This window comes from Typha angustifolia, chromosome 10 (assembly GCF_048772165.1).
Source record: "Typha angustifolia cultivar Huaian chromosome 10, ASM4877216v1, whole genome shotgun sequence".
NCBI lineage: Eukaryota > Viridiplantae > Streptophyta > Magnoliopsida > Poales > Typhaceae > Typha > Typha angustifolia.
Window position 1 is genome coordinate 8344860 of NC_133248.1, and position 26179 is coordinate 8371038.

Consider the following 26179-nt stretch of genomic DNA (forward strand, 5'->3'; position numbering starts at 1 on the left):
CCTTTGGAAAAATGACAAATACTATAAAGGTCTTCATTTAGTGAACCGAACAAATGCCACTAAACCTAAAACAAAGGGTGGCCTGCCAATCAGGGACTTACAATTGACAAAATCTACTAGTTTTGGTCAAAATGTTTTTAAGTTTTTAAAAATGATCTCGCCTTTTGGATTGCTATAATGAAGCACAAATATGGTCAAATAGACATATGGTCCACAAAAACTAAAAACGGGTCTTCTTGGGCTTGGAGGCCTATGTGGACTTCAGCCAAAGCATGAGAGATGGAATTAAATATTTAGTGGGAAATGGCTATTAGGTCAATATCTTAATGATCCCTAGATCATGGCTACTCCTATAAATGCCCACTTATGTGAATGTTAACATGATTAATGACTGCATGTAGAGGACCTCGTTGGTAATGATAGATGAGATGAGACGACTCTACAGGAAGCTTTCAGCCTACCCTTCAAAGACTTATTCTGGACCTTAGTATTGGGCATGCGGAAGATAAATGGATCTGGCAGCTTGAGCTTAAAGGGATGGCCAATGCAAAATTTGTGTACAATTTCTTAAGGCCCAACTCGAAATTTAATGGGCCTAAATGGAGCATTCTTTGGAGGCTTACGATGAACTCTAGAGTCAAGAGCTTACTGTGGAAAGTCAACTAGGGAAGAGTGCCCACTAAAGTCCTCCATAGCCTACAAATTGGGCCAACTGTATCGTGCCTAATGTGTGGGCTATGGGAAGAGAGTGTGGAGCATCTCTTCTATCATTGTTGCTAAGCTTTACAGGTGTGGGAGGTCATTGCCCACAACCTTGGTATCTCCTTCACTTTGGATTGCAATTAGATCTCCTATGATTGGTCCCAACTTAGTGGTGATAAACGAAAATTTATGGTAGTGATGGCCACCGCCATTTGGATGGCCCGGAAAGTTAGAAAAAAAAGTTGCTTTGGAAAATAGAATCACTTTGTGTGAATGGCCTTCCAAATGGCTATGGAATACTATGACAGATGCAATGATGAAAACCTTGTCACCAGTCAGATTCACCAAATGGTTAACTAGGTCCCACCTATAGAGGGAGTCATTAAATTGAACTTTGATGGTTTCTAAGACCCTTTAGATATTTTGACTGGCATAGGGGCTATAGTCAGAAACAACAACAGTGACACTTCTATTCATATTTTTGCTAGGCCCATCATTGTGGGCTCGGCCCTTGAAGTAGAAGGCCTTGCAATGCTGGAGGCCCTCAAGATGGCAGCCCATCAAATGTTTACAAAAATCAGAAGTGAAGGCAATTTTACTATTGTCGTCAATGCAATTAACAACTCCAATGATATCCCATGAGCTATTCGGGATATGATTCACCAGTGTAGATCATTTTGTCCTCTTTTTGAGATGTTCTCCTTTGTCCATATCTACAGAGACTATAATAGGGTAGCCGATTGAGCTGCCCATTTGATAGGCATAGGCAATTTTTATTCCCAGGCACTGAGGTTTTCTCTCTCCCCGTTGAATTGGATTGTATCTTCTCTTTTGATGCCTCGGGAGCCAAAACTCTCAGATAGTCTAAAAAATTTTAGTTGTCTTAGTAGCTCTCCTTTTTAATTAAAAAAAGAACTGTCTTCTCTTTATAAACATTGAGATTGTTCATCAATTAATAAGAAATACTTTGGAAAACATCTCTAGAAGGAAGCCTATAAGATAGACCGGTGTCCCCGCTTTGTCCCACTCTCATGTTTCTCTCATAAAAGATGTTAAGACTTAAGATTTAAGGTACACAGAAATGCTTATAAACATACATATTGTTGAGATGGATAATGATAAGATCAGTACAGATGGTGTTTTGGAATAGGAACTCTGGATAATGCAATTTTAACTCATCTGTTGATATGTTATTCATTTTGCCATTTGACAGGTGCCAGTTGGTCATCTAGTTTTCATGGTTCATGGCATTGGGCAAAGGTTAGAGAATGCTAATTTGGTTGATGATGTTGGTGATTTTCGTCATATAACAGCTACTCTAGCTGAAAGGCACTTAACTGCATATCAGAGGAGCACCCAGAGGGTACTGTTTATTCCTTGCCAGGTAGAAGATGATATTCTCCTCTCAAACTGAAGTTCCAATTTTAATTCTTTGCTGCTTTCTCTTGAAAATTTGACATGCATGATCATCTTTTTACCTGAGGAGGAGACACCTTTTGGCTCATTGGAAACTAAGGATGTAGCATAAAGATAAAAGTAGTTATAATCTCATTTCTAATTGAGATGTCACATAGAACACATAAACTGAATAGAGTGTTGATATTCCTGTTTACATTTCCAGATACCAAATGGAGAATCTTGTTAAGCTCAGTAGTTGTTCTGTTCTCTTTCCTTTATTGGGTCAATAACCATCCTTTTCTGGTTTAGTTGAAATCCATTTTTTAGTTAGAAATTAGAACTTGCTTGAATACTTCATTTCTGAAGGTTGTCATCAGGATACTTATTCATCTTCTTTGTTTAGATTACCCATTTATAATTGGCGCTTACCCATGCCATAATGTGTTCTTTTGAATTTCAATATATATATATATATATATTTGCTGTATTAGTATTGCAATCTTTTGTGACCATTTCTCTGACAATATATACTTTGCAGTGGAGAAAGGGTTTGAAGCTCAGTAGTGAAAGTGCAGTTGAAAGAATCACTTTGGATGGTGTTCGAGGTCTTCGACTAACATTAAGTGCCACAGTTCATGATGTTCTATACTACATGAGTCCAATATACTGCCAGCATATAATTGATTCAGTATTTTCTTTCTCTTTCTCCACTTTTTCCTTATTTTTATGTATGGGTGCCTGAACTTTGTTATTAGAAATGATTTGTTGCTGGATAAATAAGACATCGACATAGCTGCATTGACATAGTCTTAGTGAGTAATCATATGTTTCTAACATCAGATATTCCCAGTGAATCTAGACTTTCATTTGCTCAAGTTCATGCATGCAGTAGTATCTTGCAATGAATGTGCATTTTTAATTGGATACACATTGAAATGATTTCACTAATATTTAAATTACTTTGGTGTTTTCAGTTCAACGTTTCTTTTTAATTAAATGTTACTTTCCTAAACCTCTTTATTATGGATGTTATTCAATGTCCAATGAAAGTAATCTCTTTGTATGATATTGCTGGACTCTTTTGAATAACTACACTTCTTTTAACTGGATTGGTCTTCAAACATTGCATTGTTCTTGGAGGTTTTTTAAGTGTTTTCAACTCATTTTCTGAACCCTGATGAATCAAAAATAGAGAGAGAATGGCCAACAAGTGCATTTGCCATTGGAGTAGCTAATGAGTAACGATTGATTAGGTAACCATCAAGCTGAACAATGTTTTGACTTGTGAGTGCTGGGTTGTAGTGTCTAGTGTTTAGGAATGGCCAACAAGTGCATTCATCATTGAAAATGCTAATGGAAAATTATAATGAGTAATCATCAAGCTGGGGCCAGTTACTACAGCTGGGTTATTATCCATTCATGGCACAACAATGCGGTTAGTTTTCATTGTTTTAAGTTATGCTACCAGCTTCTTGATCTTCTTGCAAAACCAATGTTCTTGCATTCAATAAATCTTCTACTTTATAAAATCAAATTTTGCATTGATACTCTCTTAGAGTTCTTTTCTTTCTGACAGTCCAGGGCTCTGCTAACTGGATCATGGCCTCTAAAGAAAAGACAATTTTATTCTTACCTGAGAAACAGGAAAAGTTCTCTATTTCCTATGTGAACTTGTCATAGCACCTGCTTAAGACGAGTCTTTGGTATCTCTTATTCCATTTTCCTAAGACTGGCCCTAAGAACAATGCTCTTCACTCCCTAGCAATAAGATTTCTTACTGTAAACATAGCCAATCTCGCCATGCACATCTACAAGATAAGCTATTGCAGCAATTTATTTATTCTTATTGAAGACTGGCCTATAAGTCATACATATTTGTGCTTTACCATGGGATGCATTGCAATAAAGTTAAGCTATCGCAGCAATTTATTTATTCTTACTGAAGACCTGCATATAAGTCATATTTGAGCTTTGCCTTGGATTGCACTGCAATAATTAGAATATGGCTCCTAATTACAGTATAAATTTTGCATGAGAACAACTTTTTAATATTGGCACGGAGAGTGTGTCTCTGGTCATGGTAATTGTTTTCTTTATAATGATCATCGTAGACCTCTATAGTATGATCACCTAGCAAATCAGGGATGTGCATATCTTCTCCCTTCATTGAAGCAAAAGTTATGTGGATAAAGAAAACGTTTGTTGGTGAGTGGCATTTTCCATTTTGGTTTACATTCCTGTTTTATAAAGCTTGCTGCAGATTAGGTAGTAACATGGCAGGCAATAGTTTGATATAGGAAAGTGGAACTGAATTTTTCAGCGCTCCTTATAGTAAGTTTGTAACTTTGTAAGTGGCGTATCAAGATTCGGTGCTCTTAAATTTGGATAACTAGAGTGGATTGCAAAGTTAAAAACTACAGAAGCTGGTATTCAAGAATCAGTATTGAATATGCTTATAATAAAAGAAAGTTGCTGGAGAGAAAACCCTATGCATTTTAAGGGCATTTTAAGCTATATCATAAGAACAGTAAGTATAGAGTGAAGATTCGCACCAAGCTACGGTTTAGCTAAAAGATCTGTTGAAAAAAGTATATTATCTTGTCAGTATTCTTAACTCTTAAGTGCTATTTATTTACATAGTTCATAAAATCTTCTAGAAGATTCTTTAAATCTTTCCAATCCTTGACATTTTTGAGTTGTCTGATCTAGCTGACCCCATTATTGGAAAAGACTTAAATAATGATGACAATGTGTAATGTTCAATTGGCAGTATACTTCAGCCATGGATCTTTTATTTATATATTTAAACTTGTAAATTGCATTTCAGGTTTCGAACCAGTTGAACAGATTATATTTGATGTTTCTCAAGAGAAATCCTGGTTATGATGGAAAGGTTTGTTAAAGTGTTATTGTGTTAGCATGATGCTGTCTCTATCTTCTCATTTCGACTCAGCACAAGGATCACAAAAGCCATGTGACCGTTTTACAGGTTTCATTATATGGTCACTCATTAGGAAGTGTTCTATGTTATGATATCCTTTGCCATCAAGATTGTCTTTCTTCACCTTTTCCGATGGAATCTGTGAACATGGAAGCTATTCCAGAACGTATGCCCAAACAAGAATGTCAAGTTAAAGCTTCATGCCTCTCCATTTCATCTAGTTGTGATGTGAGTCTCAAGAGAAACTATACCAGCAGACATGGTCAAGATTTAGAGCAGCTGGCACATGCAATGACAGAATGCAGTCCATTTGCTATTTCCGACGCTATGCCTGATAAGAATACAATGCAAGACCTGTCTTCTGCTTCACGTCATTTTATCACATTAAATAATAGTAACTCTCTCTGTTCAGAAGGGAAATCTTATGATTTTGTTACACCAAGAAAAGATGAGAAGCAACCATTACACGACAAAAAGGTTGATCAGCTTTCTTGTGCCTCATTTAATGAAGATGAGAAAAGTTCTACAGCAGATTATAAGCATGGTAGTGGAAGTTCCTACTCTGTGGCAGAGAGATTAGGTGATACTATGTGTGGGAACCTAATTGATGAAGATAAGTTGATCTCCTTGTTGGAGAAAGAGGTATGACTTGATGCACTTCTGATCTTTGCATGAGCTTATAGCATCTGTGATGTTGTAGATATCCTCGAATATATAAGAAAGCTTGCATAATGTAAATATGAATTTTATGAATATAACAGGCATGGATAAGAACTTTGCTTATCATACTCAATGATCTATGATGTGATTGGAAATGTTGAACATTGTCTTTATTATTAAACATTTCAATTTCCCATAAACTTGCTATTTGATAGAAGCATGACGGTAAGAGTTCATGCGTTCCACTGCAGGTGAATTCACTTAAAGCTAGAATTGCAGAACTTGAACAGAAACATCAATGTAGAAATCTAGGCAGTGAGAAAGATTACAGCCATGACTTTTACCAAGGTATATGTAGTCTGTAGATATGAGGTCTTACCTTATATCAGATGTTCTGTTTACATATCTTAATCTTGAGGCAGTCCTTTCCCTTTCGACAGGAAAAGATGCTAAGAATACAATGAAACAGTCTCGTGACAAGCTCTTACCAGAGCAAGATGATAGGGTAAAGAGTTGCACGCCTTGCATTAGATACATTAAGCTTGATTTTAAGGTGATCAGTTGTTCTTTCCTAACTCCAAATTTCTTCATTTATATGCGTTGTTTGGGATGCTGCTGCTTTCATTCCTGTTCTTTTGATATGAAAATGTGGTTGGCAGCATGGTTATCAACCTATCATCTTTCTGCTTTTCCTTTAATGGTTTGTTTATTTTTTATATCGGTCTTTGCTTTTCAGGTTGATACATTCTTTGCTGTTGGTTCACCTCTTGGAGTCTTTCTTGCCCTGCGAAATGCCCGAATAGGAATTGGTAGAGAACCTCTTGGCATCATCTTATATCTTCGTTTCTGCATTATTATTGTATATTTTGCCTTTCCTTGTTGGAAGGTCTTGAAGTATGTAATAGCTACTTTTTATATTTTCCGCCTGGGACATAAGCATCAATGTCCTGTTCAATTAGTAAAGGATAATGAAAGAAAGGTTCTTCATTAGTCCTTTAGTTTCTTTCTTGGGTTCAGGCTATTAGTATTTTTGTCATTTATTTTAGCTATTGGAGTATGTTTGGTTACACATGTTGGAGAATCCATGTAGTTTGTTGACTTGTTCATGAACCAGATAAGATTAGGGGACTGATTTAATGATAAAAGTCAAGGATCCACTATGCATTTCTGTCAGTTAGCATGTAATTATTGGTTAGGTGTCAGCATGTAAAGTAACACTCTAATGTACCGCTGCAATGCCAAGTATGGACCAGCATTACCCCAGCTGCTTGCTAATTAGGACTATTATTTTTACTGTTGTATGATCCTGAAAATGATGTCGGACTTGGCCGGTGCAATTTTACATCATTCAGGACCAAAACTACTAACTGCACTAAATTATGTGTTTGGGTTGTGATATACCTTATTGTTTTGTTAACAGCTTAAGTTTTTCGGTTATCTAAATCTTAGCTGCTTTTGTATGGATTCTCTTGCAACTAAATGGTCATCTAATGGTAGCTCGTTTTACAAGAAGATTTCTACATTCCATCCATGCATCCTGTTAGTTTCAAATTATGAATGTATTCTCAGACGTGAATAATTACTTCATTAGTTATGTATTTATTTCTAGGTATTAATCCTATAACAACATGCATATTGAACTTCTTGATGTTGGTTCTAAGGCAGGGGGAAAGATTATTGGCATGATGACGAGGAAGTATCTGAAGAGATGCCCTCTTGCCGAAAGATGTTCAACATTTTTCACCCCTTTGATCCTGTAGCCTTTAGGTTTGTCTATTTATCCCTTACTTCTTTTTGGTTTATCTGTTATCCCTTAGTTCTAAAAGGTGAATTTGTATGTCTCGGCCTCATTTTTGCTCCTTTTAGTTTCTCATGTTTGGACTTTGGAATACATTATTGAGATCAATAAGATTACTTCTCTAGGTTTCTTCTTCTTCTTTTTCTGCACAAAACACTGAGAGTAGGCATGCTAGAATCTAGATTATTTGCATGCTTGAAGTGAGGAATATTAATTATGAACCGAGACTGGGTTTTGTACAGAATAGAACCGCTTGTCTGCAAAGAGTACGTCAGCAAGCATCCTGTCATTATACCTTATCACAGGGGTGGGAAAAGATTGCACATTGGATTCCAGGTGAGATTTGAATCTCATTCAGTAGTCCGTTTTCTTCTGTCAGGCTATTTGCATTTTATTTTCTGGCTTATGAATTTAACTTTTTTTTTAATAATACAGGAATTTGCGGAAGATATAGCTATACATTCTCAAGCCATAGCAAATCACCTGAACTCTTTTAAGGTTTGTTTTTGAATTTACTGTCTGGACATGAGTTTGATTTGCATCTTATTTTCATAAATTTGGAAATCATGAATTACTATTTTTTGGAATGTTTTCAATCCATATCAAGTCACCATCTCTTTTATTACAACCCTCCCTGTCACAATCTGAAATAGGAATTATGACCGGCCATATGCCTCAATACGCTTAAAATACACGAAGCCTTACTAATACTTTATAAGTATACAATGACAAGAATAAATAAAAGAAAAGAAATTGATTTATATAATTTAAATCAATCGTAATAAAAAATAACCAATATCATGATTAATATGTCTCTAAACGAATTGAATTAGCAAATAGTCTAAAATATATGACCAAAGGAACGGAAAGGTAAATGGATAGGTCTAAGTGGAGGTAGGGTCGTGGTGCATCTCGCTCAGTCACCACATTGACCATTACCTAAAATATTAGAAGAGAAAAATCCATGAACCAACAACTACAACTCAGTAAGTGGAATCCACTCGAAAGTAAAAAAAAAATCTAATATTTATTACATTAAATAAAATCTAAATTCAGCGATATAAAATGACAATTCTACTTAGCATGTTCTTAAAGTAACAATAATAATAACAATAATAATAATAAGAGAAAGGTATAACTCGTAACATGCTCAGTTCTAAGATACCAAATTTTTTCTCAATAATAATAATATCATTTGTCTCAATTGGGTCTATACTCTATGAATCCACATCAACTAAAAATTACTTCGAGATAACACTCGAGTCTTTTCCTCATAGCTGATCCGCTTATAATCATCAGGAGGTGTCACTATGTGATATATACACACTATCTTTTGTACTAACCATTGAGAGATCTTTCAATCTATTCTACGATTGTTCCTTAACTCCGTCAAAGTCATCTAAGAAAGTCATTGTAGTGATCTGAAATAGGACTTTCCCCTAGATTTTCAGTTAAACTTGAGTCACCACGGAATATCATAAGCAATCTATACCGAGACTGTTTATTAAGTTATACCAATATTAGTTATATTTTCCCCCACTAAAATTGGTAATTTGCATGAATTATGCGATGCATTGAATTATAATAATTAAATTGCACACAAAAAATGTAATAATAAATTTGCACACGAAAAATGTTATAAATAGATTTGTACATAGAGGAATACATGGTCTGATCAAAGGTACAAAATATAATATAAATAAATGAGTGAACCCACTCACCTGAGTCTAGGTAAAATAACTAAAATCTCTAATATCTAATCTACGTGCTAAAAATCACCACCTTTAATAATAAATAACAATAAAATTTTAAATTAAATATATCATAATTTCTAAGATTTAAACTAAATAAATAGCTAAAATGGGTTAAATTAAACCCATCGGATTAGGCTAGGCTGCTGCTGGCCCACAACCCGCACTAATCAATCAAGCGGGCTGGGCTAAGGACCCGAACCCATAGCCCAACCTCCATTTAAGTGGTTTTGGTTGGGTTTGTGGACTAGACCCCGAACCTGCAAAATAATAAAAAGGATTGTCTTGGTTTAAACCTGAGCCCAACCAAATCTCTCCCCACGATCGACGCAAGGAAGAGAAGATAGAGAGAGAGTGTGTGCGCCAGCAACCACCATTGGCAACGATCCGTCGGCCACACCCCAAGCTCCTCAACACCTTTGCGACCTCGAAACCATGTGAGGTGGAGGATAAGCCGTAGATGATGGTCGACTGCTTGACTCCATGCCCGACTGCCATGGAATCGTCTTCTACCGCACATCAAGCCACGAGGACTCCAGGAAATTATGCCCACGACACTAGGTTGATGACACAAGGCTCTGGCACACGAGTGGCAATGACCCAAAGCCATTGGTTGGCTCAATTAGTCGACTAAGCCGCAGATCCTCTAAAACAAGTATTTCTACTTTAACCTATTAAACTTAAATTAAATTTGAGAGGTGGAAGAGGGCTTACTGATGAGTCGCATGGTGGTCCCCTATTGCTGTGGCGGTTTGATCCCCATATTGTGACTCCGACAAAAAGAAAGAAGAAGAAGGGAAGGGAGGCTGGGGTAAAGGGAAGAGAGAGAATTTTGGGTTAAAATTTATAGAGAAAAATCTAAATCTAAATCAGATTTGGATTTGGCCGAAATACCTGCGGCTACCTCGTTGCGTGCCGGTGAAGGGTCTAACCACAACCCACCAAGGGATGGGTGGGGGTTAAACAAATCCCCACCCTCCCTCACCATCTCCTTTTAAGGGAAGGAGACAGAGGAGGAGGAAGAAAGGAAAAAAAAGGTGTCCAGCGTTGCCGATGGCCCACATCGCCGGCAACCCACCCTCGAGGCCAGCGGCCCACAACCCTCACTCGGGGTGGGTGTCTAGCCAGAGGGAAGGGGAGGGGAAAGAAGAGGAGGGCTTGGCTCGATGGCGGCGGGGCGTAACCCGAGCCGTAGTGGAGTCGTCGCCCGTCCTCCCCGCCTACGGGGGAGCGGGAGTAGCTCGCCCCGCAGTCGGGGTGGTCAATGGGGCGATGAGGCGCACTCCATGGCCGACGGCCATGGAGGTCCCTTTTCCCTTCACTAAGGGCCCGAAGCCCATCTAGAGAACACCCCCCTTCCACTGGAGCTCTCAAACCGGCGGCTAGACGCGAAGTCGTTGGCCGCTCATGACTCTAATGACGGTGAGGGTGAGGGGTGAATTTACTAGAATTTACAGTGGGTTAGGGGCTTACCGAGGGGGTCGCACGGTTGGCTTCATCGGCTTCGGCGTTGGCAACATGAGAGAAGAAGAGGGAGGGAGAGATGGTGGGGTGGAGAGAAATAGAGGAGGGGTTGGGTGGTGTGCACGACAGGAGAAGAAGAAGAAGAAGAAGAAGAAGAAGAAGAAGAAGAAGAAGAAGAAGAAAGAGAGAAGTACGGGGGTGGCAGGGGCTGGGACGCACGTGCTCGGCGCGTGCGTTGGTTTTTCTTTTCAGGGTGTTACAACGCCAATATTGTTCCAATCCTATTTGTTGATCATAAGAGATCCCCCTCACTGCAGATGGAATGTGAGTGTTCTCAATATCCCATCAATCCACTCCAATGATGGGACTACTAAGCTCAATGCCCCTTTGTTGCTAATTTACTTACATTTGAAGAATTTGTGGATGTCTCTATCTCAATTAAGGGAATGTCTTTCGGAGTTGTGTCGCAAACCTTTTGATGGAATAGTGCAGCTTCCAAGCCCTTCATCCTAGCCAATTTGCCCCAACCACCGCCCTCAACCCTCCCTTATCCCATCCTACTTCCTCTCCTCTCACTACCCATTTCCATGCAAAATTTACGAGGCACAGAAAACTCCCATCTCCCTGCCAAACCCTAAAATCTGCTTCTTCTCTTGCTGCCAAAGTTTCTTTCAAATCTGGGCAAAAATCTTTATCTAAAAAGAAGGCTCAATCCTTCAATCTCTTGTTTCCAAAAAACAGCAAACTTTATCGTTTTCCTCTCCTTCGATTGAAACTTTCCCCCCTTTCCCCCTCTTGACCCAGAACCTCTATACCTCCAACATTGATACATATAGCTATAGCTCCTGCTTTCTTTTACGCGGCAAATGATGTATCGCTGCGAAGCAGCCAATGAAGCTTCTAGCATGGAACTGTCGAGGGAGTGGTTGACCCTCGACAACCCATAATCTCAGCTTCATCATTCACATCACATGCTCTTCTTTAGCTTTTCTCTCCGAAAAGAAATATGGAGAAGCCAAAGCTAAAAATTCATCTCTTTTCTCCCTTTTAAGAACAACTTCATGATTAACTCGGTAGGCCTTTCTATTGGCCTGTGGTTGCTTTGGGATGACATTATCGGCCTCGAGGTTTTGGCAATTGGAGATTCCTTAATCTTTACTCTCGTGCGGGGCAGTGCTAGAGATCAGAACTAGATTCTGGTCATTGTTTACGGAGACCCCCCATTGGGACAAAAATATTACCTCAACTCTTTAGAATAAGATTGATTGCTATGAGAGTTGGAAAACTCTCCTCTGATGTTTTCGGGATTTCAATTGCATTTCTAGCTCCTCCGAAAAGATTGGAGGCCTTGCTATCAACCAGGCACACTCAAGGAGGTTTGCTACTAGAATCAACAGATGTGGCCTCGTTGATCTAGGATTCCCAGGCCCACCTCATACCTGGTCTAGAAGAATGAATAGATTTATGGTCTACGAATGATTGAATAGAGTCTTTGCTACTCCGACCTAATGCAGTCTTCACCCCTCAGCTTAAGTGCTCCACCTCCCTATGGTCTCTTCGGAATACAACCCCCTCCTTCTGGAAACCTCCCCTTGCCCACACAGGTTCCATGTTGAAAATTGGTGGTTACAGTATAGCTCCTATTCTACCTTCTGCAGAAACTAGTGGAGTAACTTCTACAATCCCGACAAGCCCATATCCAACAATCTCGCCTCTCTAACTAATCTCCTTAATTCTTGGGCTAAAAATGTCGTTGGTAACTTGAACTCTCAAATCACAAAGCTAGAGAAAGAATTACTAGTTGTCCAATCCAATGAAAACCTGGCTAAGGAAGGGCTTTTACAGTATACTCTTTGTTGCAAGTTAGAAGATCTTTACTTCGAAAATAAAATTTATTAAAAACAAAGATTAAGAGTGGATTGGCTAAATCGGGATGACCTCAATACCAAATTCTTTCATACCATGGCATATGGCCATCAAAGAAGAAATGCTATCTCCAACCTCAAACTTAGCTTGAGTTACTAGATCCAGAATCCTAAAAGTATCAACAATGCCTTCATCTCACATTTTAAAAGAATCTTCACCTCCTCCAACCCTCCCTCTTTCCGCATTGGAAACTAAAGTAAATTGGGGGCAAGCCCATAGGTCCAAGTCTCTAATCCCTCCAGGCTTTCGTCTTACCTATCAGAAGAAAAGATTATAGCTGCTATTTGCAGCCTTGGCTCGAACAAAACTCCTAGCCCTGATGGGTTCAATGCGCATTTCTTTCATTGATTTGTTGAAGCATATGGTTTGTTCTAACATATGGAAATTTTTTTTGGAATGGTATTCTTGATAATAGGTCACGATCCAAAATTGGAATAACACTTGCCATGTACCTCAATATGCTTGAGATACATGAAACCTTAACAACACTTGTTCTAAGCCCACTCAAATTTCACCCCTTTCTTGGTGAGGTGAGTAAGTGCTAGGCAATTCATGAAAATCCATCTACAAACCTTTTGCAATAGTTTTCCAATCCAAGGAAACTACGCACCTCCGACATTGAAGTCGATCTTGGCCATCTACTGACAACCTCGATCTTCTACTGATCCACATTGACTCCATCCTTGCCAATAACATGACTCAAGAAAGCAACCTTATCCAGCCAAAATTCATGCTTTTTGAATTTTGCATAAAGCTTTTTCTCCCGAAGAGTTTGAAGCACTGTCCTCAGATGTTCCTCATGCTCTTTCCTACTCTTAGATTATATCGATATATCGTTGATGAAAACTACAACAAACTAATCTAAGAAGGGTCCATAAATGCTGCAAATACAAACTAATTAGTATATCAGGTCTATAAATGATGTAGGCGTATTAGTGAAACCGAAAGACATCACTAAGAGCTCGTAATGGTCATAGCGAGTCATAAATGCTATCTTTGTAATGTCGTCACTTTTGATCTTCAATTGGTGGTAAGCAGATCTCAGATCAATCTTAGAAAAGACCTGAGAGCCTTGTAGTTGATTAAATAGATCATCGATCCGGGATAGTAGGTACCTGTGCTTCACTGTAACTTTATTCAACTCCTAGGTGTCAATGCAAAGACGCATCGATCCATCCTTTTTTACAAACAAAACTGGTGTTCCTTAAGGTGATACACTCGGACGGATCTCTAATCCAGCAACTCTCGAAGTTGAGTCTATAGTTCTCTAAGTTCTATTGTGCCATTCTATAGGGTGCCTTTGATATTGGTTCAGTGCTAGGAAGAAGATCAATGGTGAAATCTATCTCTTAATGAGGTGGAAGACTAGGTAGGTCATCAGGAAACACATCTGGAATTTGCTCACTACTTGAAGTTTATGCATCTTCTACTCCTCTCGCTCTGCTCCCACCACAGATGCCAAGAAGCCTTAGCCATAGATGGTCGTGCCACCATCGACACGGAGCATGCTGAGTAGCACGCCTAGGCACGCGCTTGTGTGCCATTGGCATGCATTTATAATATTTTTAATCATGATTTTAAATATTTAGAGATATTTTTGGGTCTTCAACATGTCAATCTTTGAGTTTTTGTTTAAATATATGTATTAAAACCTATATTATAGTATTTTATTTTTAGATTATTTTTGTAAATGACATATTTTATTAAAAGTAAAATAACAATTAAATATGATATTATTCAACTAATAATATGATTAAATATATTCATTAAAATTAATATTAATGATTGAACACTTCATAATATGATTGAATACTCTATAATATAATTGAACACATAATATTAATTGATAATAGTTTATAATTAAAGCTAATATCTAGTTGAACGTAGTATAATGAGGAGGATCAAAAACTTTATTTGTCGGCACAAGAATAATACGAGAATGTTGCACTAAATACTGTAAATAATTTTCAAAATTCATCCATTGATAGTTTTATTTGTTGTAACACATCTCACATAGTCTTCATATAAATTAAAACTTTGTAATTCTTTTATGATATAATATAAATATTGAACATGTACAGAAACTAAAATTGATTTGATGATGATCGATGGAAATTGAATTTTTTTTAAAATAAGAGGATCCACATGTCGTGCCTATCGACACGACTTGATGCAGGGGTGTGCCACTAGCACACCCCATGCCAAGTGCCATGCCACTATTGGCACAGCCATTCTTTGCCTTGACATTAGGGGTGAAAACGGATCGGATACGGATCGGATAGTGCTCAACCCATATCTGGATCCGTATTTTTAGTTCGGATACGGATTCGGATACGGATATTAGACGGATAGCAAAATTTAAAACCATATCCTGATTAAACGGATACGGATAATTTTCGGATAAAAGATCGGATCTTAAACGGATATTAATTAAATTTAAAATAATTATAATATTTTATTTAAATATAATTAACACAAAATTATGAAGAGTTTTACAACAAATTTTTTTTTTGTATGTCAAATATATAAAATTAGAGAAATTAATCTATATAAATAATATATAACGCATTATTAGTAGTAATATTAATACTTACTATTTAAATAAGCAAACTAAAAACTGTAAATCATTTAAAAAAATATGCGGATAAACGGATATCCGATATCCGTATCCGAATCCGAAAAATTTATCCGACCCGTATCCGAATTTTTTTCAAAAATTCTATCCGTATCCGAATCCGAGTCGGATAGAATTTTTTTATCCGAATCCGATCCGAGTCGGGTCGGATAGCGGGTCGAGTCGGAGTTAATCCGACCCGTTTTCACCCCTACTTGACATCCTTTTTTCAATAACCAGTTTGCCTAAAGAGCTGAGATACTACCGATTACAAAAATCTTTCAATCATCCTGGAAGAAAATTTCTAGCTTCTCTGAAATAGAAAATATGATTTTTCATTCCACAATATACTATAACATGATGCACGGATAGCCAATCTATGCCTAGTATAATATTAAAGTCATGCATGTCTAAACAAGTATGATCTACTAGGAGGTTCTGGCCATCAATCTCTATTTGGACAAGATCTACAAATATGATCTGATAATATAGTCCTCTCTACAGGTATAGTCACCCCTAAATGCAACAAGTAAAAGAGAAATAAAATTAGGTGAACCAAAAGAGTGTGTGGATCCTGAGTTTTTAAGAACTCTAGCAGGTATGGATGAGAAAGTAATATACTTTGCACCACAAATGGTTAGTGTCGACCTCCTAAGTCAAGATATAAACTCTCCTTTTGTTATTTGGTATTGATCCTTGACTGTCACTACGTATCTAAGGTCTATTGTTAGCTACTCCAAACTAGGATGGCTGATGTTGTTGATCCTACTGAGGAGCTAAGTGTCATCCTACATGGAGTGCTCTGCAATATCTCGCCATATGGTTAAGCCTCCTACATTTGTAACAGTTTCAAGATACTCTACTGTATGCCAAGTTAGATGAATGAGAATGTCCACACCTCAGGCAATTGTTGAACTGACCCTGCCAATGACCCCCCAGAAGAGCTTGGTTCACTTCTAGTCCTCGAAAATTATCCAGATGACTATCCACCTCTTCTGCTTTGTCCTTAATAGCTCTTCTGCTTCTTGTGTAGATGCTGCTGCTCCCGGCGAAGCTCCTCAATGTTCCTTAGCAAAGAGTACCTTAGACACCATCTCAGAAAGTATCTAACACTAAAAGAGTGAGATATTGTCTTTGATGACTGGCCGCAACTTTCCCTCAAAGAAATTGACTTTCTCCTCTTCACTAGCTACTATATGTGGAACAAACCATAGTAGCTCAGTGAACTTTGCCTCATAATCCACCATGGGCATGCCTCCGTATCTCAACTCGAAGAATTCATCATACTTCTTCTTTGGGCTCGGGAATAGTACTTCTTAAAGTTGTCCCAAGTTAACTCCTTTTCCTATCCAATGTACTGGCTTTCAATTATCTGCCACTAGTCTCTGCCCAGTCCTCAAACATGTAGGTTGTCGAAGGAACCTTTTAGTCCTTAATGCAGTCAAATACTTTTAGAATATTCTCGATTTGAAGCAACCATGCCTCCGCTTTGATCAGATAAGTAGTCCTCCTAAAGGTCAGTGAAGATGCCTTAAAAAATTTCTCGAACAATATACCCTTATCTAGACTAAGGGGCAGCCTCTAATGTAGCCGGAGTATGTGATAACTGTCCTCCAATGGCTTGAACAAGAGTCTGAAGAGCTAAAATCACCGTATTAGCAATAGGGATAGGGGTAAGAGCAAAAATAGGGGTATGGGCAATTTCTGGCTCTGATACTAGAATAAGAGTTGGCACTTGAGCAAGAGCTGGCTCTTGCCCCTTACTCCCATCAGGAGATGTACTCTGGGTCATAACTCCTCGTCAACGACAACATCTATACATAATGCCCTTCAAAATTTATAAATGAAAATAAGAATAAATTCTATTGAATATAACAAAATATTTTTGTAGCTAACCTAAGCTTCTCCAACCGGATCTCTACCTGACTCTATAGGGTGACTTAGACTCTGATACCAAAATCAAAATCATGACTGATCATACATTTCAATACAATTGAGATAAACAAAGCCTTAAATACACTTGTTCTAAGTCCACAGTGATAAGAAATTAATAAAAATATCTAACTCCAATAATTATACACCAACAATATTGAAAATGATCACATGTCACCACTAATTGCACCCTTTCCGATGGTGGTGGGCTTAGCTCCCCCTCCTGAAACTCCTCGGAATAGTTGTGGAGAGCTATTGGGAATCGCAAGTTCTCTCCCCCTAGAGTGAAGACCTTCATTTGGAGATGTGTAGCTGCAAGGTCGTGGTTTATCTGGAGTTGTAGGTTAATGGTCTGCATGTTTCGCCGTTGGATGCTGTGAAAAGTGCTAACTTTCTTGTTCTGCAGCCCTAGCGCGTACCTAACCCTTTTATTTTGATACCCTCCTCACCGCTGTAGGTTTCCTTCTTGAGCGACGTCTGCATCGCTACTGGTGACTTTGTATGTTGAATTGATGCTTCTTGGCTAGGGGGTCCAGTTAGCAGAGCAGGTTTAATTATTTCTGAATATCTAACTTCCATTCACCTGGGGAAAGTAGTGGTTTTATAACACTATCATAATGCTTTGGCTGACTAAGCAAATCTTTATTACTGATTATGAATGAATTAAGGGAGTCAGCCGCTAGCCATCATTGTTGGGTCTTCAGTGATTGCCAAAAGCTGGTGAAGGGGGTGGATAGCTGCAGTAAGGATATAGGTTGGCCTATGTTTGCTTTGGTCCAAGAATGTAAATGATGGATTTCTCTTTTCTCATCTTTAATTGGTTTACGAGCAGGTGTAATAGAAGTAGTAACACTATTGCTAACAACCTTGCTTTCTTTGCAGTTAAATACTGTATTTGTAAAGACTAGAATCACTAGATTAACCCTCCTTAAAGCTTTGATTGTAACCTGATTCCAAGTTGAATCCAAAGTCTTTGGACAGTTTGCAACAAAAAAAAAAAGAAGAAGAAGAAGAAGAAGATCAAATAGTTGAAATTAAAGTCTTGTCCTTTGTGGTACTACTCATCCCTCAATAAGAGACCTCTCCATTGCATGCTGGGCTTGGACTAGATTCACCCTCCTTCAAGCTTTGATTGTAACCTGATTCCAAGTTGAATCCAAAGTCTTTGGACAGTTTGCAACAAAAAGAAGAAGAAAAAAAAAGAAGACCAAATAGTTGAAATTAAAGTCTTGATTCCTTTTCCTTCTTATTGTTGCGGCAGCATGATCTTTCTATATACTCTATTTGAGCATGAGGGCTTTAGGCATGTTAGAGAGAGAATGATACTAGTTGCATATATTTCTCTATTTTCCGAATGAACTTTCCCATAATTTGTATTTCGATCTATCTATAATGAGCCTGAACTGTTCATTTTTCCTGTTACTCCAAAATATATTAGTAACACATTGAAGGGAGACCCGCATTTCCCTTTGTAATTGATCATTAGATATATTATCTTTATATGAAAAATTCAAATTCTGTCTAATGACATTTCTTGGAATAGTTTATTAAGAGTTAAAATGTTCTTTCAAGTTTCAACCTAAAGGTTTTATATTTTATCTGTTGAGAATTGAGAGAACTAAAACAATTTTACTCACCAACTGCAGTAACAACATACTTGTGAAGAACTTACTGTTTTTTCCTTCTCTTTTTCCTGAGAGTGTGTGAAGTTATAGCATTCCAATTAAACCATAAATCACTGTTGAGGGAAGTCAAATCCTGACCTCTAAGCAGGGAATTTGGTGTCTTAACCACTGGGATATGAATCTTTGAAAAATTAGCTATTGAGTGCTTGAGAGTTTTAGACATAAGCTAATATCTTATATTTTTTCAATAGAATAAAGCAGCCAGTGTTCTCCAACCACGCAGAAAGGATAAGATGGAAGGTCAGTTCCATCTCATTTTCTTTCCTTGCTTGTTGTTTAAAGGTAAAATAGACAAAAATATTTAATCTTTGTATTTATATTATGGAAAATGTGGAAGGGGCACAAAAGAAAGAAAGATCATATGGTTCTATCATGATGGAAAGGCTGACAGGTAGTGAAGATGGTCGGATTGATCATGTGCTCCAGGTGATCGAATTTAATTCAGCTCCACACATTCTGTTAGTATTTTTACATTTGACATCAGCATGTGTATCTTTTATTTTTTTGGTATAACATAATTGTCTATCTTATACTATTTGATTGATTGATTGATTTTAATCAACAGAGTGACCAGATAGATTCTGCTTGGCATTAATTGAGCTTACAAAATTCACTGTTTTATTTCCACGGAGGTGACTTTGTTATGAAACTCATTTTCATGCCAATTATCAGTATTAAGTAATGCCAATATCGCACACATTGGATGGTTAGCCAATTTAGTCCTCGGCATTCCTGTATCATTGTTGATGACTGCCTTTCACTATGTCAGAAATTTGTCCTACATTAAACATCACTATTATGAGATTGCTATACTGAAGGGACGTGCCATGTCGGTATCCAGTTGGCACTCTCCTGCGTGCCAATAGCATGTATTAGCATGCCTTTGGTGCATCTCTAATATATTATTTTAGGGTTGGTGTACCTGGTTTTAGTTTGAATATATATATATTAAAAAAATCTACATTAGAGTCTTTTATTCTTAGATAATATTATAAATGACATTTTATTGAAGATATAGAAATAATCAAGTAGAAACATGATTCAATTTGAATGCATTCATTAGCAATAGTTTAATAATTAGAGCCAAAATTTAACAAAAAATTAAAATTTGGATTCAAATCAATTCATATGGAGTTAATCTAATATGTTCCTATATCAATTTTCAATCAATTTAAATGAATTTAATATATTAATTTTAAATTTTTTAAATTTTGGGAGAAGTCAATTTTCCTATGATTCTTACAATTTAAATAGTTTTTTTTATAGATCTAACATTAAAATACTATATCTATCTAGAAAGACACTTATAAATGATAAATCTAGTAAAAGTAAGTTACATCTATCATTTGTACACTCAAATTAATTTTTAAAGGATAACTAAGAGAATGAAAGAAAAATTTACCTTATAATGGGATTTGAAGAAGAAATCTTGAATTTCTCCTTAATCTACTCTCTTTCTCCTTCTCTACTTCAATCTTCTTCTTCTTCTTTTGGTAAAGTGGCTTGACCAGATCTTTATGGATTAATGGGTTTCGGGCGACACAGATCTAGCACAACCCATGCCAAGTGTCATTTCTTTGTTGGCGTGACATCCTTGGTAAACTATTTATCTTCAAACCAATTCTTTATTTTGGTAATCTTAATATTTTGTGGAAGAATTGAGAGAACAAGATCTTGTCAGACACCTCAATGTTTATGTAGTTCTTTTGCCAAGTTCATGATATTAGTCGTTTGTATTTGTATTTTACCAATGTTGTTTGCTACTGTAGATGTCTCACTAGATTATTTATACTATCTCTTTTATTTACCCACTTGGTAAGTATTTCTCTTTTTTTTTTTGAAAGGGAAATACATAAATCAAAATAATCCCTAACAAAAATGAAAAATCAAACCATCTGAATGAATGGTGTGGTAGATTTGTAGCTATACAAAAACTGGCTAAGCCCAAAAGTTATCAAAATTATTGTCTTCCACGATTTGCTAACTAGTTTGCCTTTTGATTAACCTCCTTAAATATGTGATCAATTTGAATATCCTCAAAAGTTTCAGTAGTCAGTACAGAAAAGGATATCTTCAATAGAGTTTGAATGTCCCAAGGATTTTTCATTTCCTTCTTCAGTAACTAAATTAAAAGCATCGAATTGCTTCCAATCCATGTCTTGTTTATGTTCTGTTAATTTACTAAAATTTAATTTCTTGTGCTGTGCAGGATAAAACTTTTGAGCTTCCGTATATATCAGCTATTGGATCACATAAGTATGAAGAAATTGAACAATTTTATATATATATACATATGAAAATATATTATTTCTGTACTTATCAAATGAAATTGTTGGATCTTTACTGAACTGTGTTGCTGTTTGACAGCAATTATTGGCGTGATCATGACACTGCTCTTTTCGTTCTCAAACACTTGTACCGCAATGTACCTGAGGAGCCTCTAGCTGAAGGATTTGATGGTCAGTATAGTTCAGCAACACAGAGGAAGCCCATAAGTATTTTTTATGAAAGGGATGCTATGGGAGAAGACACCCCTTTGATGTTTTCAGACAATTCGTTGATTAGAGAGTTCTCAAGAAAAGCACAGAAATTCATGAAGGCAACCTAAACACTGCATCTTTCTTCTATTGGCTCAAAAGTGTTAGTTTTCTTTCATTATTAATGTTGTCATATTAAATCCCTTTCTGAATATATTATGTTTCCTTTTGACTGTTGATAGAATTATGACAGACATAAAATATGTTATTGTCTACTAGTAGTCTAATTAGAAGAAAATATGATGGTTTGAGGATGAATCCTGAACCAAAGCAATGCATTTGACTTGTTTGTCCTTAGGATAACAGATGCTGGTCTACCATTTTGATTGATCAAGTAGACTGAGATGGATTAATTATAATTTGATGATTAGACAACAGACTTGATGACAGTTCTCTTCTTTCGGTCTTTTGGGTCAGATAGCTCACTGTAATTATAGGGTGATTGCAGATATTATTCTATTTTCGTCCTAATTGCATTCTGAAGTTTCTTACATGTTTTTGTTGCCTAATTTTTTTATAAAAATATTTAATTTAAGGGTTTAGAGGATAGAATGATTTTCTGATGTGAGAAAAGAACAGCACCATCACAATTGGAATTTTTCCTGTGTAATTATTGATTTAAGTGCATCCGAACAGAGACAAGCATGTTTAATATCTTCGTTTGACTCTAGTCCTGGAATCTAAGTTAGTCATCTTTCTCTCTCATCTAGATTGGCCATGAAAGCTTTATGGCAAGATCTGTTGTCTAATTTTGTTTTGGTCAAGAATTTGGCAACAATTTATTTAAGGTTGGTACCAGGTAGATAACCAGCTGTAAGAATTGAATCCTTAATAAGTTGTAGAAAACTTAGTATTTATGCCATTATTTCTCTCCTGAAACTAAAATTCTCTTAATTTTCTGCAGGTTTTCATATGATCTGTTGCGGACTATAAGCTGGAGAAATGCATGCTCAAGATGTGTTGTTAAACTCATCCGCTTTATATTTATGTACATAGACATGATGAGTTTATTAAGATGTGGACACGAAAGGTTTATTGTTTTCGTTTTGGTTCATCTGTAAAAAAAAAAAAAAGTATTAATGTCTTAATTGGGGAACTCTACGACTACACACCAGCTTGTTCTTTTCCCCCCGTAGATGGAAAGTTTCTCTATATTATAGTAGATTTTACGATCTATTTATTAAATCTGCAGATTAAAGAAAGATGAGGCCTTGTAATCTATTATTTTCATTTGAATATCATGGGCAAGCCGTCAAACAATTGATTCAAATCACTATGGTTCTGTTTGAAATTTTGATTCAATGTGATTTGTGGTTTAGCTAATTGGATAATAACTTTCTGAGATCAAGAATTACAAAATGTAAAGATTATTCTTCTGTATCTGCTAGGCGCAGTACCAGTAGAAGATGCGTGAATAGTTTTTGCAACAAATCGAGAGAGACATGAGGCAAGTTTTGTTTATGTTTGTGGACAAAGCTATCACCAGCTCGAACAGAGTCTCCTTACGTACCTCAGGTTCGAAATGGAGTCTTCATTGGCCTCTAAGAGGAGGGTATTGTCGACAAATTGAAAGATAGAAGTCTCAATTTCCCGATAAAGGCCTAGCCCTAGATGAAGGCTTTGGCCTGAGCTTTCCTCAGCATCCTGTCGTACATATATGTGACTAGGATTAAAAGGAGAGGTGACAAGAAATCTCCTTAGAGAAGGCCCGACTTAGGCAAAAGGAGTTGGCTTGTGGAGATCACCCAGAGCCTAATCTACTTTGTTCACTTGCCTAAGAACCCTCTCGCCTGAAGGATAGAGATGGAAGGAGTCCCATTAGAAACTATCGAAGCCTTTCATGAAGTCAAGTTTAATGAGCCTTACAGAGGACCCCGACTAGTGTGCCACGAGAGAAGCTCATGAGTTAGAGTGGAGTTGTCTAAGATGGACTACCCCTACCCCAGATTAACACTAACTAGCTGTCAAGAACCGTTATGTGTTACCGAGCAAAGCCTATTACCCAAGACTTTCATCACAATCTTTAAATTACAAATCGGCAAGTTGATCAGACCAAAGTTGTGAGAAGACTAGCCTAAAGAAGGTAAATAATGACTTATTCAATCCAACAAAGTGAATGTCCAAGTCAAAGTCATTGAAGATCCAAATGATGTCCCCTTTAATGGAATCCCAAAAACACTAGTGGAAAAGGGTAGAAAGCCGTCTGAACCTAGGCCCTTCTCAAACCCCAAATTGAAGACGTCGCCCTGATATCTTCTTCCATAAATATCTCTACGAGAGGCCCTAAAGAGGTTAGTAGAGATTAAGGTAAACCGATCTACCAAAAAAAAGAAATGGAGAGTGAAAAAGTCCCCAACTAAGGTCTAATAACTCCTTGAGTTGATTGGAGATGAGAGTGTTATCGACCCAGATCAAGAAGATAAAGTTCCTCCTTCTCTAGCCATTAATGAAGGGGTGGAAGAACCTCGTGGTTTTGTCCCTTCTGCTAGTCGACGTGATCGTTGATGCCATAGATATTCTCTCTTTTGTCCAAGGAGAAGATAATCCCAAAGAATCATCTTCTTCCTAAGCCTGACATTGTGGAAATTGAAAGTGCACCAAGCTTGGATCTACTGCTTAACAAAACAAAGCTTCAGGTGGAAGGATGCCATCGGATTCGGAGAAAGGTGCACTTAACCACCAACCCAAACTAGCTGGTGGAACTCATATATTGACAGCCAAACATTTTTAAACCAAGATAGTTTAGATGATCGTAGTGTGCCAAAAGTGTCGAGACAAAGCGGAGCATAATCAAACATCGAACAAGAAAGGGCTGAGCAAGAGTAGTTCAAGAAGGTTTGGTCCCAGCCCAAAGACAAGAGAGCTCTATCAAGCTTGGAGAGGATGGGGGCACTTGGTGGTTAAACCACATGAATTGTCTTCCTTTTGACATTAGGGAGTCATTGAATTGAGCCATGCCCCTGGTGCAAGCTGATCCTGATGAGCGGTCCGAGAAGAATCGAACGACATTGAAGTCCCCACAACAAACATGGGGGTCGAGAAGCTTGTAGTAACCAGGTGAAGTTCAGCCCATAAGGCTTCTTTCTCGTCAGCAGCAATGAGGCTATAAACATTGACCGCACAATAGTCAACCCTCCATCTAGAGTCTTTTAGCGGGGTAGTCATGGAAAAAGTTCCTTGGTGAAAACCCCCCAAAAAGATGTCATAAAGGACTACCCAGTAGCTACCCACCCAACCCCTGTCTGGGTACCCACATTGACCCATGCCTGGATGCCAAAAGCCTCCCAAGCATAAGAGCAAAGAAAGGAGAGAGGGTTCAAAGAGCTTGGATTCCTGCATGCGAAGAAGTCGCACCTAGAGAAGACAACAATCTCCACTCAAAGGAGAAGCCTAAGCCTCTTGCCTTCCAATTCAAAATCTTCATAAAACACAACTCGACAAAGACTCAAAGATAATGATTAGAGGGAGTCCTTCGTATTGGTTTCCCCTTCTTCCTAAGGATGGCGAGTACTTAGGGGTGAAAACGGGTCAAATTAACTTTAACCCGACCTACTATCCAATTCAACTCAAACCAAAGTTAGATAGAAAAATCATAGCCGACTAAATTACAAATTCAGTTGTTGGTAAGATTTTTTTTCAAAAATTCGAAAACGGGTCAAATATATTTTGTGAATACAAATGCGGATATCGGATATTTGTTTACCCCCATATTTTTTTGAATGATTTACGATTTTCAGTTTGCTTAACTAAATGGTGAATATTGATATTGTTACTAATAATGTGTTCGAAATTGTTTATAGAGATTAACTTTGTTAATTTTATATTTATTTAAAATGCAAGAATTTTTTAAAACTCTTAATATTCGTGTTAACTGTCCTAAAGAAAGGATATAATTTCTTTTTAAAATTTGATCTTTATTTGTTTAAGATTCATTCCTCTACCCAAAAATTATCCGATTTGTATCTAAAAATTATTCATATCTATTTATTTAGGATATGATTCTAAGTTTTGCTATCAATCTAATATCTGTATAAATCCGTATTCAGACTAAAAATATGAATCTAGATATGAGTTGAATACTATCTAATTTATATGCAATCTATTTTCACCCCTAAGAGGACCTCATCCAAATCCCCAAGGTGGACCAAGAGGCACGAGATGCTGGAAGTTTGATAGAGCCTATTTGGGCAAAGTAGGGCCAAAATGAGCGAGCTTAGTAGGTGTTTGGGCCTCCTATTGTACACCATTGAGTAGGGGTGTAAACAAGCCAAGCCTGAGCGAGCTGGCTTCGACTCCGGCTCCGGCTTAGCTCGAAATTAATTTCGAGCCTCAGAATTGGGCTCAAGCTCAGCTTAATTATACTCAAACCGAGCTCAAGCCTGAAATGAGCTTATCATCAAATCTCATTTATGTCGAGCCGGATCGAGCTAAACTGAGCCAAATCGAGCCCAAGCCAAGCCGAAGAAGAAAATGAAAGCTTGACGACGCAGTACTACGGCGGCTTGCCATTGCAAAAGGATGAGGAGGCGGCACCGAGGCAACAGCTTGGTGAAGGAGGACGAGGGCACGAGGTGACACCGGCACACTGCGGCGGATGAGGAGATGAGGATGTGGAAATGAGATTTGGAGATTGGAATTTTTCTAACACCTTTTATACTGAGCCTATTGAGCCAAGTCTAAACGAGCCGGCTTTAGCTTAAGCTTAGCTCAATATTAATTTCAAGCCGGTTTTGGCGGCTCAAGCTCAGTTCATCTCTAACCTAGCCGAGCC

General features: G+C 37.5%; 1 protein-coding gene across 11 annotated transcripts in view; it reads left to right on the forward strand.

The window, feature by feature from the left end:
- Nucleotides 1–22515, forward strand: part of LOC140768150 (phospholipase SGR2-like) — a 32220-nt gene extending 9705 nt beyond the window's left edge. For 3 of the 11 annotated variants that reach the window (XM_073108299.1, XM_073108302.1, XM_073108301.1), the window contains exons 9-23: nucleotides 1916–2086; nucleotides 2639–2788; nucleotides 4928–4993; nucleotides 5090–5683; nucleotides 5953–6049; nucleotides 6124–6254; nucleotides 6438–6510; nucleotides 7363–7468; nucleotides 7742–7835; nucleotides 7935–7997; nucleotides 19063–19111; nucleotides 19209–19297; nucleotides 21081–21127; nucleotides 21239–21511; nucleotides 22313–22515. In XM_073108299.1, the coding sequence (XP_072964400.1) occupies nucleotides 1916–2086; nucleotides 2639–2788; nucleotides 4928–4993; nucleotides 5090–5683; nucleotides 5953–6049; nucleotides 6124–6254; nucleotides 6438–6510; nucleotides 7363–7468; nucleotides 7742–7835; nucleotides 7935–7997; nucleotides 19063–19111; nucleotides 19209–19297; nucleotides 21081–21127; nucleotides 21239–21479 (1971 nt within the window). In that variant the 3' untranslated portion in view covers nucleotides 21480–21511; nucleotides 22313–22515. The other 8 variants (XM_073108303.1, XR_012105705.1, XM_073108304.1 and 5 more) reach the window with 8 other exon arrangements.
- Nucleotides 22516–26179: the final 3664 nt, after the last annotated feature.